The 18,374-nt window shown below is 41.8% G+C and overlaps 1 protein-coding gene across 1 annotated transcript in view; it reads left to right on the top strand.

Moving 5' to 3' along the window:
* LRRC52 (leucine rich repeat containing 52) overlaps positions 1-16,490 on the top strand; it is a 507,372-nt gene extending 490,882 nt beyond the window's left edge. The window contains exon 2 of the mRNA XM_040408770.1: positions 16,201-16,490. Within this exon, the coding sequence (XP_040264704.1) occupies positions 16,201-16,490 (290 nt within the window). The remainder of the gene's footprint in view (positions 1-16,200) is intronic.
* Positions 16,491-18,374: the final 1,884 nt, after the last annotated feature.

The following is an 18,374-nucleotide window of genomic DNA, read 5'->3' as shown; positions in this document are numbered from 1 at the left end:
ATAACTAGGGGGAGTTTTTTCTGTAATATCTTACTCTGCTCTATTGGAGATATTTCACATTTGCTACGTTGATGTGTGAGTAACCATTCCGGGTAACCCCTTTGCCTAAACTTATTGGTCATCTCATTAATAAGCATTGGAACATTATAACTAGGTCTTATCCCCAGATTGCAGAATTTCAAAGCCCTCCGATGTTATGCTACAAGCGGGCAAGTAATTTAAGGGACAAAATTATTAGGGCAGATATAGGCACTGTTAAAAAGGGCCCTCGACAAATGACATTTTCCACTGTAAGGAAGGGCACCTTTTCTTGTTTAAGTTGCATTCACTGCTCTAGTATAATAAAAGGTTCTTATTTCTCACACCCACATAGTGGGGAACAAATTCCAGTAAAGGGTCACTTTACGTGCAATAGTTCCCATATTATATACCTGCTGAAATGTCCATGTGGACTCTGCTATGTAGGGGAGACTACAATGCGGATGAAGGATCGATTTGCTAAACACAAATCGACCATCCGCAATGAAAATCTGCTATTGCCGATTCCTTTGCATTTTTTTCAACCACAACATAATGTGTCCCAACTCCGATTTCAAATTATCGAGGAGGTACCGCCCCCTCAAAGGGGAGGTAATATAGTGGAGTTATTACTAAAGCGTGAAGCCTATTGGATTCACCGCCTACAAACGATGACACCCAAGGGGTTGAATCAGGAGTATGCGGTGAGTAGTTTTCTATGAGAATATGTAGGAGCTGATTATTGTGTATAACCATTCATTTATGCTCGATCTAGGTAATCATTTTCGTTTTTATACTCTCTATGTGTCTCTACAGTGTAACTGATATTCAGCGATCTTCGATGATACAGAAGGATCGCATTTATTTTCTCTTTTCTGGATGTTAGTAAACATACCTTGGTTGCCTTGCCAACATGATGTCAGAATCACATGACTTGAAGGCTTCTATCATGTGATGAGGGGCGGGCTATTTAAACATATGTTGATGTTCATTTCATTGCCACTTGCTGTTTGCTTGAGTTTGACAAAGGCACTTGCATGTGCCGAAACGCTCGTCACTTCTATCTATGAGTGGCGAATAAAATATTGACAACCAGATCGCAAGGAGTGCCGGTTCTTTCTTCTATTCAAGTACCTTTGTCCAACTAGTGACAGGAGACTTAAAAACCCTGAGCACTAAAATACCTACCACACAGCTCAACCTTGAGTTGGACGAACAACGGGCATTAGATGAACTCAGCCTTAATGACGAATTGGTAATAAAACCCTCGGACAAGGGTGGAAATGTTGTCCTAATGGACAAATCCGATTACAAAAAAATGGTTGACAACCTGGTTAAACAAACGGACACCTATCAGAGACTGGATCATAATCCGACTGAAATTTTTTTGGGAGAACTAAAAGCAATACTTTCCATAGCGAAAGAGGACAATTTAATCTCAAAAGAGGAATTTAAGTACCTCTTCAAGATGCATCCCACTATTGCCACCATCTACGCCATCCCCAAGGTGCATAAACAGAGACGACCAGTACCAGGAAGACCCATAATATCCGGCAATAATAGTCTGACTGAAAATATCAGTCAATATGTCAACGTGTTTATAGCACCTTTTGTACCCAGTTTACCTTCCTATATTAAGGACACTAAGGATGTGGTCATCAGGCTCCCGGATATTCAGGTCACTTCAGACACCAAACTAGCTAGCCTCGATGTTGAGGCACTATACACCAATATTAGACACGAGTTAGGGAGTAAGGCAGTTTCTTCTTTTCTCTCTACCAAGAGCATCCAGTTTCGTGCACATAATGAGTTTCTTTTGACTCTCCTCAGTTTTCTACTCACACACAATTACTTTCTTTTTGACGGCCAATTTTATTTACAATCGGTTGGGACCGCAATAGGAAGTAAGTGCGCACCAAAGTATGCAAATTTATTTTTAGGGTGGTGGGAGGACACTATTGTTTTTACACCTGATTTTTATGAATTCACACAGCATATTCTTTTTTGGGGCAGGTACATTGATGATGTACTAATATTGTGGGAAGGCCCCACTGATAAGTTTCACTTTTTTGTTGCAGCACTCAATCACAACACTATAGGTATGGTATTTACTTCTGAGATACACAATAGCACCATCAACTTTCTGGATCTTAAACTTACCCTGGAACCTGATGGCCACATCCAGTCCGAAATCCATTGCAAGCCTACTGCAACAAATAATCTGTTGCAGTGGGGGAGCTACCACCCAAGACCCCTCAAGAAGGGAATTCCTGTGGGTCAATACATCAGGGCAGGAATTGCTTTAATGAGGCTAGTTTCGTCAAAGAGTGTAATACCCTATATGATCGATTTTGTGCCAGGGGATACCCTAAAAAGGTCCTGCATCGGGCCTATGCTAGGGCAAAAAATACTGATAGGAGGGAACTGCTAAAGGCTGAATCTAAGGACCCTAAAACGCATACTGTTAGGTGTATTGGAACTTATGATGCCCAAAATAACCAGGTTTTTCGTATACTAAAGAAACACTGGCACGTTTTATGGGCAGATAACGATCTAAGGACAGTCATCACGCAGAACCCATATGTAACTTACCGTCGAGGTAGGAATTTGAAGGATCTTTTGGTCCACAGTTTCTTTTGCCCGGCACCGCCTAAAACCACCTGGCTTAAATCTAACGTGGTGGGCACGTACCATTGCGGGGACTGTGTCTTCTGCCATCTTGTCAAGAAATGTCGTTCTTTCGTTAATCCTGTGGACAAAAGAGAATATCAGATAAGGCAATACATCAACTGCAAGACCAAAGGCATTGTATATGCCATACAATGTCCCTGTGTTAAGATCTATGTTGGAAAGACATCTCAGGAGTTCAGGAGAAGGATCTGTCAGCACATTAGCAGTATCAATACCAAGGCAGATACTTCGGTCTCCAGACACGTGAGAGCACATCATGGTAGTGATCACAAGGTACTCAAATTTTGGGGACTCTGTAGAAAAACCCTGGGTGCCAGGAGGGGAGATTTGGATGCCATCTTATTGCAAGAAGAAACTAGGTGGATCTACCGGTTAGACAGTCTCAGCCCCAAAGGGCTTAATGAAGGATTTGCCTTCACTGCATTTCTCGGATAATCAAGGAAGGTTTGCAGTTTCCTGTTTTGTTATGTGTTTTGTTGTCTATTTGCAAACTTTTCATAGATACATTCTGACATTGAGCCAAGGAATCTTTTGTGGACCCCAACCATTGATTTGACCATAAGGGCTATGCTGGAACATGCAGTGTCATGTTATTAGCAAAATATATACATTGACACCTGTTCCGGACAAAATGCACATTCATTGTTATCAATGCACATGTCACCCAACCAATCACCTTGTCCTGTCTACTCAGTAGATGTGTCATCATGTAGTGATGCCATCTGCAGTTGGGTAATCTCCCACTAGTGTTATGAATGCGCTTGTAACCGTATCATGGTTAACAGTTTTACACCTGCTATGTATGCCCTATTCTGCCCCTTGGCCTGTACACTAAAGGAATAAGTTGGCAGACGAGTAACTGTGTTTTGCTTTATTCTTCTGCCTATCAGTGGGCACATGCGCAATAGTTTTCAGTATTGTGCTCATAAGTATAGCGCTGCTTTGTGAGGGCTATGTTCAGTCTCACTTATAACTGTTTTTAGCGCTAAGTCCTGGCGCACTATTCATTTGCGCAGGTCTCTCTTTTTCCCTACCTTTCTCTTTATGTCCAAGTCCGTGTGCACCGTTATCTAACGCAGCTCATGCGTAGTTCCGCAGCACTAGTGTATGCATTCTAAGTGCACGCGCAGGCACTTTGGGAGCAGCGTGCCCTGGCTGATGTGTTTAGTGGGCGACGGGCGCATGCGCAGTATTGCAGGTGTAGCGGACAGAGTCTAGCTGTTCGCGCAGCCACTCTGGGCGCAGCGCGTCACTGCTGATGTGCACAGGGGGCGTCGGCGATCTGGCACTCCAATTAGATTTATGTGGGGGAGTGCCTATGGCCTTGATTGGTGGGTTGGGCTGTGTGTATTGCGTCCGATAGGATGGCTAAACTGCTAATCAGTGCATACACACTATTTAAACTTCCAGACGGTTGGGGTCATTCATGGCTGCCCATTCACCCCTGAAGAAGCCAGAATACTGGCGAAACATGTCGGGGGGCAGTGTTAGTTTTTAATTGCTCTGCACCACTCCACTGTTTACCAGCACCTAGTGGTCAGCAGGCCGACGGTGTTTGGGTTAAATAATTAAGTTGGTTTGGGCATTCGCTGCTGGGCACCTAGTCCTTTTTGCGGTTACAGTCACTATAAATTCCAGTCTGAGGTCAATTGAGACGTGTCACGCGCCATGAGTATGGTGGGCTGATATCCTTATTCTCCCACCATTCTATAAGGTTGCTTTGACAACCATTCTCAGCTGGGAGTGATACCGTGGACGGTGCTACGGTAGTGATCGGCCCTCACAGTGACACTAGTAGGCTTTTGCATACAGGCATATAGGGTGAGAGATAGTGCACATCTCTCTTCCCCTTCAACTGTTCAGTTAACATCCTTATCAGTGTAGTGGTGCACTGTGCTTTTAACACTTTCGTTTTTTGGTTTTGTCTATGTTCAATTAAAGAGTGCATGTTGCACATATGCAGTACATCATATTTTACAATTATTCTAATAAAAGTGAAGTATTAATTTACACCTGGGTCAAGACAGGTTCTATTGCCTGGTCAGGCATCTGTAAATAAAGTTTCAGAATATGGAGACACGGGGGGGCGGAGCTAGTGCCAGACCAGAATGGACGTGTGCGCTTGAGCTCTGCTGCTCAGACCCGGCTTTTCATCAGCTAAAGTCAGTTGTTCGGCATAAAATATGGGCAAAAAACAGGGGACTCGTCCCTATCCCACAAGCATCCGTCGAACTGCGGTGACATGGATAAATTAATCAAAAAAGCTGCAGCGGTGTGTGCTGCGCGGGAAGCTAAGATGGCGCCGGAGCCAAGCAGAGAAACGGAGGAGAGCGAGGCCGAGCTGCAAGCTGACGGCAGCGATGCTGAAGACACAAGACATCGCAAGCACCTCCCGATCTCCAGAAAATATCTGGATTCTGCACTCCAAAGAGCAATGGAGACGCTTGTCAGCGAACTCTCCTCGTTGAGGCAAGATGTTAGTCATGTGGGCGGCAGGCTGGAGGCCCTGGAGAACAACCAGGCCGCAATTCTGGATTTCCAGACGGCAACAGCCATCAGCCTACAGAAATGCCAAACGCACTTCAATGATGCGTTCAATGCCCTGGAGGACCAGGAAAACCGCGGGAGAAGAAACAACCTTCGTTTCAGAGGAGTCCCAGAGACTGAATCCTCTCAAGATTCTTCAGCCGTGGTGAAAGAGATATGCGAAGAATTACTGGGCCCGGAACGCTCCACTTCTATAATAATCGAGAGAGCTCATCGGGCTTTGCGCCTGAAACCGCAGGGCAATGAGACCCCTAGAGACATTATTTGCCGATTTCTCCACTTTCAGGATAAGGAGGCTATAATTAACAAGGCTCGTCTGCCAGGTGGAACTAAATACAATGGGGTGCCGATTAATATATTTCAAGACCTAGCTCCGGTGACTCTTCAGAAAAGAAGGACTCTCAAACCCCTCACCGACTGGCTCAGAAGCAATAAGATCCTTTACCGTTGGCAATTCCCGTTCGGATTGTCCTTTTCTCACCAAGGCAGGCGGATCACCATCAAGTCGCATCTGGACTTAGGCCCTGCATTCGATCTTTTGGATATAAACCCCCTGGACACTGAGGATTGGGAGGCTGTCCAGGACCTTACAGCACTACCGAAACTCCCCAGAGTGGTGCCATTTGAAACAAAAGGTACCCCCAAAGCCCAAAGGCAAAAAGAGAAGAAGAAAAATCATCCTCTTACCCCGAGGCGCATAGCTACCGACGTCTTCTGAGAATGGGACTCTATACTTCTCCCCACCTGTTGTCAAGTTGGATGAGTATCAGCTTTTCAATCTTCTTTCTATTTATCCCTGTCCCTGCCTCCTGTATTGCGTCTCTGGATATGCTCCCTGACGCTCTCACCTTCTAACCTTCTCTATGGCTTTTCCTGAAATTCCGAGACTGGCATCAAAAGTAATACCCAGCATCCTATTATTATGCCTTAACTTGCACTTAGAATTCTGCAGTTCTATAAGGTCTTAAGTATCGCCAGGCTATAAGTTTTATCTCGCATCTTCCGACCTCTACTAGGTCGTTACCTGTTAAATAGATGATATATGACATATACGATTTCTTAACTAACCTGTAGTTGTCACACGTTGTCGAATTCTTGGAGCCGTTTAACCACTTTAGTCACTCGGCGTTTCCTGGTAGATGTGATGCGATCTATCCGATGACGTATCCGATCATAAATTCCGATCATTTCCTATGTATATGATCGCATGTTGTGACCGGCTTTCCTTGACCCTAAGATACGCATCGTATCACCAGGCTATGTTGAGCTCTCGATGTTATTTGCCGAATGTTCCGGTGGCTCTTCAAATCGTACCTCCTGTCCATTATAGATCCTACGATATCTTTTGATACCACTGGCCATATTATGTGTTTAGCGCCTTAGGGCTAATTTATATATTCAGCAGCTCCTGGTGGTATTGACGACTACATGGTGCCTCAACACTCTTTCTATATGTGTTGAATCCGTATATAGCCGGCTCCATAAAGCCATAATATGTTCTCAGCGCCTCCAGGCTAACTTATATATTCAGTAGCCTCTGGTGGTGCTCCCGACTGCGCATTGATTTAGTGCTCCTATTTATCTGCGATGACTCAATGTGCAGCCGGCTCCATAATGCCATAATATGTTCTCAGCGCCTACGGGCTAATTTAGGTATTCAGCAACCCCTGTCGGTGCTCCCGACTACACATTGTTTCAGTGCTCCTTTTTATATGCGATGACTCACTGTGTAGCCGGCACCATAAAGCTATATTTTGTTCTCAGCGCCTTCGGGCTAACTTATGTACCCAGCAACCCCTGACGGTGGTCCTGTCTACTCATTGCTTCAGTGCTCTTTTATATATGCGATGACTATATATGCGATCACCCAGGCTTCGACCTTTCCACCTACTAATTCAACCAGATGCTAAGTACCCTAAACAATTCTATATTGTAACTGGCTTTCAGGCTTGCATGTTCCAGCACTTTGCCTCTCCTCTTTACCCCTATGATGGCTCTTAAAATTGCCTCTTATAATGTTAAGGGTTGCAACTAGCCTTCCAAGCGGAGCCAGATTTTTGGGATATTGAGGAAAGATAAAGCGAACATTGTTTTTCTGCAGGAAACACACTTTAAGACCCAACACTTCCATAATATATCCTTTTCATTTTACCCTAATTGGTATCATTGTGGCTCTCCTACGTCTAATTCTAGAGGAATTAGCATTGGTTTTCAGGGCAAGGTCCCCTTTATCTTAGATGATCAACTGTGTGACCCTGATGGTCGTTTTATAATGGTCAAAGGGAAGATAGGCCAACACCTTTATACTTTTGTGAAGGTTTATGCCCCAAATAGTCGCCAGATACCCTGGCTTAAATTATTATTACTAAAAGTGGAATCTTTTAGAGCTGGTGTTACGGTGATGGGAGGTGACTTAAATCTCGTCCTCAACCCCCTTATCGATTCCTCTTCCCGCAAATCTGCCCAATCCCATCTCCAGTTGTGCTCTAAAGCGGATATAGGATCCATTATCCTATCAGACCATGCTCCCATATACCTTCATATGAAGTCCCCCCTCACCCATAGACCTACTAGCCATTGGCGTTTTAATGAACAGCTCATTAGCTCTCCGGATAGTAGATCTAAATTAAAATGTCTTCTAGAAGAACACTTCGATACAAACTGTACCCCTGAGGTTTCCCCGCAGACAATTTGGGATGCCCATAAAGCATTTATAAGGGGCCACTGTATTAGTCTGGGGGCTCACCTCAAAAAAGAAAGACAAAAGCAGATAGACTCCCTGCATGAAAAAATTAGTTCCTTGGAAAGTGCCCACAAAAGATCTCTGTTGGAATCTCACTTACAGGAATTGTCCTCATGTAGAGTCTCCCTCAAAAACCTTTTGAATGTGGCATCGGCCAAGCTTTCTGCACTCCCAATACAAAATATTTGCTCACGGAAATAAAGCTTCCCGTTACATGATGTCCAGGCTCAAACGAAGGAAATTGCATAACTATGTACACAAACTGAAAACCCCTGAAGGTGAACTAACTTTTGAATCAAATAAAATAGCCTCGCTATTTAGGGATTATTACGAATCCCTTTATAACCTCAACCCTACACACTCTCTCTCGGGTAACACAGACTCTATGACGCCTTCTAATTTATACTTGGAAAGTTTGACACTTCCCTCGATCCCGGAACAGGACAGACTCTGTTTAGCTTCTCCTTTCTCCTCTGAGGAACTCTTGGAGGCTATTAAAAATTCCCCCAGAGGGAAATGCCCTGGTCCGGATGGACTCCCTACACCATACTACTTATCTTTTCATAAAGAACTGATCCCACACCTCCTACCAGTTTACAATAACTCTCTACGAGGTGTGCCACTGTCTGCCGATATGACCAGAGCCCACATAACACTAATCCCCAAGGAAGGTAAGGACCACTCCCTATGCTCCAACTATAGGCCCATCTCCCTCCTCAACATAGATTTGAAACTTTTAGCCAAGATGCTGGCAAACAGACTGGCGAAGCTACTCCCATCACTAATCCACAGGGATCAGGTTGGTTTTGTGAAACACAGAGAGGGGAAAGATAATACAGCACGCATACTTAACATTATTCACTATGTCAAGAGAAAAGGCCTCCCCCTAGTCCTTCTTAGCACGGACGCTGAGAAGGCCTTTGACAGAGTCAACTGGTCTTTTATGTACTCAGCGTTGCGTACTCGCAATTCCCCCCCCCCCTTTTATCCATGCCATAGAAGCTATGTATTGCCATGCCTCAGCCTCAGTCAGGGTTAATGATACCCTATCTGACCCCTTTAAAATACGCAATGGCACCCGTCAAGGCTGCCCCTTATCCCCCCTCCTATTTGTCCTTGCTCTGGAACCTCTTCTACAGACCATTCGGATGGATAGGGACATCCAGGGAATATTTCTAGGGGACCAGCAGCACAAAATCGCTGCCTTTGCGGATGACCTACTTTTAATAGTGAGCAAACCCGTAACAGCTCTTCCTAAGATTTATGGCCACCTGGAAACATATGGATTACTCTCCAACTTTAAGGTTAATCACAACAAATCATTGATAATTTCCACTGGCCTTAAAAACTCAGTGAAGACTCACCTTGAGGCTTGCTCGCCTTTTAACTGGTCTTCCCCTTTTCTAACCTACTTAGGGGTGAAAATAAGTACTGACTCAAGCAAACTATTTAACTTGAACTATATCCCTCTCCAGAATAAGTTGACTGAGGACTTAACTTCCCTGGATGTCCCTACACTTTCGTGGTTCGGGAGGAAAAATATCCTACTCTCTCTCATCCTTCCTAAACTCACCTACCTTCAGCAGACCTTACCAATCCCCGTTCCTTCCACATATTACTCAAAACTTAGATCCATGTTCCGATCTTTCATATGAAAAAAAAGGCTAGAATATCCTATAAATTGCTGTCTTACCCGAGAGAGAGAGGGGGTATATCCTTGCCAGATCCCGAACTGTATGGTCGAGTTGTCCTACTCACCAGAGTAGTAGACTGGTTATCTGCCCCCAAACATAAATCCTGGGTCCCGATGGAAGAATCCTTACTGGGACTTCCTTTCAAAGCGGCCCTATTAGGTCGCATGTCCCAAATACCTATTCATCCAAACTTCACCCCAATCATGAAGGCTACCCTGCACGCATGGTACACTCTGCAAAACACCCCCTTAAACTCCCTATTACCGTCCCCCATTCTCAGAGTAGGCGATGTTTTCCAATTAGCCCCCCAGGCCTTAAGAAGCAGCCTTCCCATTGAGATTAGTCGGTCTAAACTAAGATTGTTGGACCTTTACAGCAATGGCCAATTACTCTCCATGAAAGATATGGGCGATCTTCTGAAAGTATCTGGCTCCAGCTTTGTGGGGCTTCATTTTCTACGCGCCTACATGTCTCAAAATGCCCATCTACACACTCTGTTGCGCCCCATAACTTGGTTTGAGCACATTGTCACTCATGATCCCTCACCCCATAAATTGATTTCACAGTGGTATAACAGATTGAGGACTCCTCCGTTCGCCCTAACGCCAGCTTTTATTGGATTATGGGAAAAAGATTTAGGTAAATGTTTATCTCCGGTTGATACCATTACTATTTTTAACTCCTCACATAAGGCCTCGAGATGTGTCAAGATCCAGGAGAATAATTATAAAATTATCACAAGGTGGTATAAAACCCCTGACAAAACATGTTTGTATTCGACCTCAGCTTCAGACACATGTTGGAGATGCTTAAAGCAGAGAGGCACCTTCCTCCACATATGGTGAACGTGCCCAAATTGTCAAAATGGTGGGACAAGATTTTTCAAACATGTAATGACATATGTAGATCTGATATCACTCCAACACCTGAAGTGGCTCTCCTGAATCTTTTCCCACGAGATCCTCCTCAGTCTAATTTGGCACTCTTTAAACATCTAATAAATGCTGCTAAACTGTTGATCCCTTTATTGTGGCTATCTGATATACCCCCTAAAGAACAATGGTTCCAGAAGATTGATCAGATTTACAGGCTAGAGGAGCTATCCTCTTGGGAACTGAGATCTCACCACAAATTTTTGAAGGTCTGGGAACGATGGATTTCCTTTAGAGGTTATTAGACGATATCTTGCAGTTAAGGTTCTTTCAAGGAGCTTGTTCCTGCTTGCCAGTTACACTCGATTTATCCCTCCATTCCCATTATCTCCCTATTCCTAAAGCTCACAGAGGGCATTACCCTCCTTACTTTTAACCCGTCTCGGATGTGAAGAAACGTGATACACAGTGACACCTTGAAGCAACGAATGGTGACTACTTTCCGTCTTATTCATTGGATGTCTTTCCAGTGACTTGCCTTATTGATGAAACTGTAATACTTACAATACAATTGATGGACCTGTATTATGTACTATGTTTATGACCTATGTAAGAGTAGTGGAGACTTGTCTTCCCTCCACTATTCTTATATTGTATTTTATGGATTTTCCCAATAAAAATTGTTTAAAAAATAAAATAAAATAAAAAAGAAAGAATATGGAGACACTAAAAAAAATTTTTTTTTTCAAAAATGCTTTATTATGTAGAACTGAAACAAACAACCAAAAAAACTAGTCATATTTGGTATTGTCAAGTCCGTAACAACCGGCTCTATAAAAATACCACATGATCTAACCTGTCAGATGAACGTTGTAAATAACAAAAAATATAAACGGTGCCAAAACAGCTATTTTTTTGTTACCTTGTCTCACAAAAAGTTTAATATAAATCAACCAAAAATCATATTTACCCTAAAATAGTGCCAACAAAACTGTCACCTTATCCCGTAGTTTCCAAAATGGGGTATTTTTTGGGGGAGTTTCTACTCTAAGCGTGAATCAGGGGGTCTTCAAATGTGACATGGAAACTTAAAATGATCCCAGTGTAATCTGCCTTCAAAAAACCATATGGCGCTCCTATCCTTCTGAACCCTGCTGTGTGCCCGTACAACAGTTTACAAACACATATAGGGTGTTTCTGTAAACTACAGAATCAGGGCAATAAATATTGAGTTTTGTTTGGCTGTTAACCCTTGCTTTGCTACTTGTAAAAATGGATTAAAATGGAAAATCGGCCAAAAAAGTGAAATTTAGAAATTTCATCTACATTTTCCTTTAATTCATGTGGAACACCTAAGGGGTTAACAAAGTTTGTAAAATCAGTTTTGAATACCTTGAGGGGTGTAGTTTCTAAAAGGGGCCATTTATGGGTGGTTTCTATTATGTAAGCCTCACAAAGGGACTTCAGACCTGAACTGGTCCTTAAAAAGTGGGTTTTGGAAATTTCTGAAAAATTTCAAGATTTGCTTCTAAACTAAAGTCTTCTAACTTCCCCAAAAAATAATATTCCATTCACAAAATGATCCAAACATAAAGTATACATATGGGAAATGTAAAGTAATAACTAGTATATGAGCTATCACTATCTGTTTTAAAAGTAGAGAAATAGAAATTTGGAAAGTTGCAAATTTTTAATTTTTTTTTAAAAATGTGGGTATTTTTTTTTTTTATAAAAATGAAAAATATTGACAGAAATTTACCACTATCATGAAGTACAATGTGAAAAAGATACAGCGGCTCACCCCTACTCCGTATGGGTAGGTGCTCACCCTCCGGTCCTACCCTCAGGACCTAGAAAGAATAAATGAGGTATAAGCAAATATGAAGGGGCAGACTCAGAAGGGAAACACAATGATGGATGATACAGTGGTAATTTAATACTTTAAAAACACACCCTTAAAATTAATATAAAACATACATAAAAACGCACATCAATCGTATGCAAAACGTTGCGTGCAACAATCCTGCACAATGACCTCTATATTGTAGATCAATGCAGCAGCAATGTCCCAATCCAATGTGCGTATGGTAATAGTGCAAACAATGTCCCAATCAGAGTCCTAATTCCATACGGTGCTGATATAGTAATGGCACTATGGCAAGATCCTGATAGAATGGTAATAGTAATATAGCAATGGCACTATGGCCAAATCCTGATAGAGCAGTAACGGTAATAATATACCCAGTACCAATGTCCGGTGATATGAGCGTTCAAAGGTATATAGCAGTTGTTAATGCTGACTTCACAGTGAGACTGACAATCCAGTTACTTACAGTCTCTTGCAGCTTGTGATGTCCCAGTACGAGCCCGGTCTTACCCCTCTTCGCTGCCTGACCGCAGCGCTGGCTTCCCAGGTGGCCGTACACTCTCAGCGTCCCACGTGGTGTACTCGGCCGTGCGTGGCGTCCCACGTGACCTGATTGTCTAGGGTACCGGATGGACGCTGAGCTGACGTCACTGCTGTGCGACTTACACTCCGGTTCTGTGCCGAAAGTAGATCTCGTACACTTTTATCCTTTGATATCGGGCTTCCTTATTCTTTCTATGAATCCACGCTCACTCTGTAGTGCCAGACGCGTTTCAGGGTCTTACGCCCCTTCCTCAGTGGCCAATCGAGTGAGTGGATTCTCACTGCTTATAAATGGAATTTTCTTACCCACAATCCCACTTTTCTGTGCATGTCCTAATATGCGGGATGGATTGGATTGCTACTTCTTTATATTATCATACCTCACAGTTAAAATATAATTAAATGAAGATTATAATCATAAATACTTAACCCCTCATACATAATTCAAGATAAAAACGGTTTATGGAGAAGACTGCAAGGTCAGGCAATCATTCGGAAGGCAACCGCATCAAAAACGCATCAGTGTGAATTGCGTTTTATGTGCGGTTTCTGGTCTGTTGGTCATTATCTTTCCTCCAACATTCCCTTCATGAATCAATGTTCATCAGAACCCAATAGTGAAATGAATCTTTTGACTAAAGTTGTTGTAGCTAAGCGGAGCCGTCCGGCAGGGAGGGGAGATCACAGTGTCGATAATCGGCCAGACTGTGATGTCCCATCCCCACCGGACAACCCCCCCCGGTAGTCACAGAAACCCAAACACCTCCATCTCGGTGTTGAGGCCCTTGGGAATAATTGTATTGTACTCAAAGATTCTGCGGGATTCCTGTCTTGACATGTGTGCAATATGGTTTCCCCCTCTCCATACCTTCTTAACCCTTTCAATGGCCATAAATTTTAGGCCGGTTGGGTCTCAATTGTGTTTAATTTTAAAGTGTTTAGAAAGAGAGTGCGTTTCTAAACCTTTCCTGATATTTGCCACATGTTCCGCTACCCTCTTTTTAAGCGTTCTTTTTGTTCTGCCAATATATTGCTTCCTGCACCCACATTGTAGCAAATATATGACATCGGTGGAATCGCAGGTCAGGCATTCTTGTATCTCCAAACTGAAAGAGTTTACTGTAGATACTACTGTTGTAGTTTTTTTGGGGAAACTGGTAATCCTACAGTTGGCACATCTGCCACACTTGAAGAACCCATTTACTGTCAACCAATTGTTTTTTTGTTGTTGATTGTTATCTTTCCTAACTTTTACGGTCGGGGCTATTTTGCCAGCTAGATTGCTAGCCCTCGTGTACGTTATTTTAGGTACATCACTCAGAAGAGGACCAATCACCTTGTCATTCAACAAGTGTCCCCAATGCTTCCAAATCTCCTTTCCATCACCCTGTACTGGGAACTAAATGGAAGGATAATCCTCAATATTTCATCTCGCGGTTGAGGTGGACCAGCCACGAAAAATTATTTTCTTTCCATCCTTTTTACTTTCTCTAATGATTTATTAATTACCAGGACTGGGTAATCTCTTTCCAACAATTGTTGTTTCAAGCCAGTAGCTTCTTCCTCAAATTTGCTATCAACCGTACAGTTTCGCCTAAGTCTGCGGAACTGACTGGTCGGTATCTTTGAGTACGATACAATTATTCCCAGGGGCCTCAACGCCGAGATGGAGGTGTTTGGGTTTCTGTGACTACCGGGGGGGGTTGTCCGGTCGGGATGGGACATCGCAGGGAATGTTGGAGGAAAGATAATGACCAACAGACCAGAAACCGCACATAAAACGCAATTCACACTGATGAGTTTTTGATGCGGTTGCCTTCCGAATGATTGCCTGACCTTGCAGTCTTCTCCATAAACCGTTTTTATCTTGAATTATGTATGTGGGGTTAAGTATTTATGATTATAATCTTCATTTAATTATATTTTAACTGTGAGGTATGATAATATAAAGAAGTAGCAATCCAATCCATCCCGCATATTAGGACATGCACAGAAAAGTGGGATTGTGGGTAAGAAAGAATCCACTCACTCGGTTGGCCACTGAGAAAGGGGCGTAAGACCCTGAAACGCGTCTGGCACTACAGAGTGAGCGTGGATTCATAGAAAGAATAAGGAAGCCCAATATCAAAGGATAAAAGTGTACGAGATCTACTTTCGGCACAGAACCAGAGTGTAAGTCGCACAGCAGTGACGGTCAGGCAGCGAAGAGGGGTAAGACCGGGCTCGTACTGGGACATCACAAGCTGCAAGAGACTGTAAGTAACTGGATTGTCAGTCTCACTGTGAAGTCAGCATTAACAACTGCTATATACCTTTGAACGCTCATATCACCGGACATTGGTACTGGGTATATTATTACCGTTACTGCTCTATCAGGATTTGGCCATAGTGCCATTGCTATATTACTATTACCGTTCTATCAGGATCTGGCCATAGTGCCATTATTATATCAGCACTGTATGGAATTAGGACTCTGATTGGGACATTGTTTGCACTATTACCATACGCACATTGGATTGGGACATTGCTGCTGCATTTATCTACAATATAGAGGTCATTGTGCAGGATTGTTGCACGCAACGTTTTGCATATGATTGATGTGCTTTTTTATGTATGTTTTATATTAATTTTAAGGGTGTGTTTTTAAAGTATTAAATTACTACTGTATCATCCATCATTGTGTTTCCCTTCTGAGTGTGCCCCTTCATATTTGCTTATACCTCATGAAGTACAATGTGTCACAAGAAAACATTTTCAAAATGGCTTGGATAAGTAAAAGTGTACCAAAGTTATTACCACATAAAGTGTCACATGTCAAATTTCCAAAAAACGACCTGATCCTTAAGGTGACAAATGGCAGGGTCCTGAAGGGGTTAAAGTCAGTTGTTTAGCTAAAACCCCCTTTGGTTACGTCACTAAAAAGGCGTATTAGTGGTCACTAAGGGGTCAAAGAGGTTTTCCAACCCCTGAAATGTCCCCCCCCATATGCCCGGCATAGAGACTCTCAGTGATCACTTATCACCTATTGTGTGCATAAATTATGTTTCTGCAAAAAACAAAAAAAAAACATTTAACCTGTATTGACCTAAAATTGGAGAAATGTTTTTGACAATCAAAGCTAATGCCTGTTTGGCTGTTTGATCTACTGCTTTATTTCTATAAATGTTCACATTTCTTATAGATGGCTAAAACCTAACTCTGTTGTATTCTTTTTGTATTTTGCAGATGAAGAAAACATGACATGTGCAACCCCTCTTCAGATTCATGGGAAACAGCTAAGAGATACAGAAAGACATATTAGTCTAATGTGTTTTACCAATCTATATGAGAGAGACTATCTCTTCCTAATGCTAGTTGGATTTGTCATCTTCAGCTCCGGTACAGTGGTAGCATGGCTAACTGGTGTTTGTGTAGTAATATATGACCGATTGTGTGGCTCGACTGAAGATGATGAAGACCAAGATGATGAAGAACCTCCTCCTCCAAAACCCAAGAAAAAGAATGAAGAGACCTAAATATTAGTTTCTATCTACATTCAACCACCACCTTCTGCCTTCTAACAGTACTAGTAAGATGTGGCTTAACACAAAGATATATTAAATGACTGTTGCTTGGCAGTTGAGCTTAAATCCAATCTCTTCTTACTGGTTAATTGAACAGTATGTTTTCTAAATTGCATATAATGGAACCACACATGCTTTAGAATCAGTAGACATTCTGTAGCATTATTTCTGTTCCAGCTATGACATAATTTTTTTTCCTTATTAATGGGAACAGTTTAAGTAAGGAAGAGCAGCAATAAAGAATTACCATTCCCTGATGTGTTTATTTTCTAATGTTGGGAGTTTGAGGCACTTTTTAATAATTACTAAAGATCTTCATACCCTGGCTAACTATAACTATACAGGATCAGCATGGTGTGGACGAGATATTTTTCACAAGATGTACAAATATATGAGGTAATTTTATATTTTTTTTTTTTAAAGCAGTGAGGGGGTGGGGCTTTATAAATATGGGGGTCACTAATGGGGGCATTACTATTACTGGAGGTACTAATGTGGGCATTAATATTACTGGGCTGCTCTATTAATTCTGGGGGCACTAATGGGGGCATTACTATTACTGGGGGCACTAATGGGGGCACTATTAATTCTGGGGGGGTGCTAATGGGGCATTATTAATTCCGGGGAGCACTAATGGGGACATTATTAATATTGGGAGCCACATTATGACATAGTGACTTAAAGGGAACCCGTCACTGGGATTTTGGGTATAGAACTGAGGACTAGTGTTGAGCGCGAATATTCGAATTGCGAATTTTTTTCTCGAATATCGCAATTTCGAGATTTCGCGAATATTTAGAATATCGTTCTATATATTCGCGAAATCGAATATTCGTTTTTTTTCTTTTTTTTTTTATTATATTTTTTTCTTTCCCACTTCCCTAAAGTTGTTCTTACCTGTCCTTTGGATTCCTGGCTTCCTGGCTGCTCCAGTCAGTGGCGTTTTCAACTTACTGCTATATTCCATATTAGCTAAATTACAATCTAATCTATATGTGTATTTTACGAAATTTCGCAATAGTCGCAATTGCGATGCGAGTAATATAACACGAAATATTCGCATGAAGATTTCAACTTAGCACTGCTATACTCCATATTCTAGCCTAATATGGAATATAGCTGTGCTAAGTTAGCACTGCTATATTCCATATTAGGCTAGAATATGGAGTATAGCAGTGCTAAGTTGAAATCTTCATGCGAATATTTCGTGTTATATTAGTCGCATCGCAATTTCGACTTTTTCAAATGTTCTTAATATTGCTCTAACTTCGTCTTTTAGAAATTTCGTAATATTGCTCTAACTTCGTCTCTTAGAATATTACGAATATTCTAAAAGACGAAGTTAGAGCAATATTACGAAATTTCGTAAAATACACATATAGATTGTAATTTAGCTAATATAGTGCTATAATCCCTTTTTTTTCCTGTAATTTTTTTTTGCCTCTTCTGAACTTAAGTTTTGTAAAATATGTACACTATTAAAAATTATTACTATAGCAGTATATTAGCTTAAATACAATCTATGTGTATTTTACGAAATTTCGTAATATTGCTCTAACTTCGTCTTTTAGAATATTACGAATATTCTAAAAGACGAAGTTAGAGCAATATTAAGAACATTTTCAAAAGTCGAAATTGCGATGCGAGTAATATAACACGAAATAGTCGCATGAAGATTTCAACTTAGCACAGCTATATTCCATATTCTAGCCCAATATGGAATATAGCAGTGCTAACTTAGCACTGCTATATTCCATATTGGGCTAGAATATGGAATATAGCAGTGCTAAGTTTAAATCTTCATGCGACTATTTCGTGTTATATTACTCGCATCGC

The sequence above is a fragment of the Bufo bufo genome, chromosome 9 (assembly GCF_905171765.1).
Source record: "Bufo bufo chromosome 9, aBufBuf1.1, whole genome shotgun sequence".
Lineage (NCBI taxonomy): Eukaryota > Metazoa > Chordata > Amphibia > Anura > Bufonidae > Bufo > Bufo bufo.
This window is presented reverse-complemented; position numbering and strand designations above follow the sequence as displayed.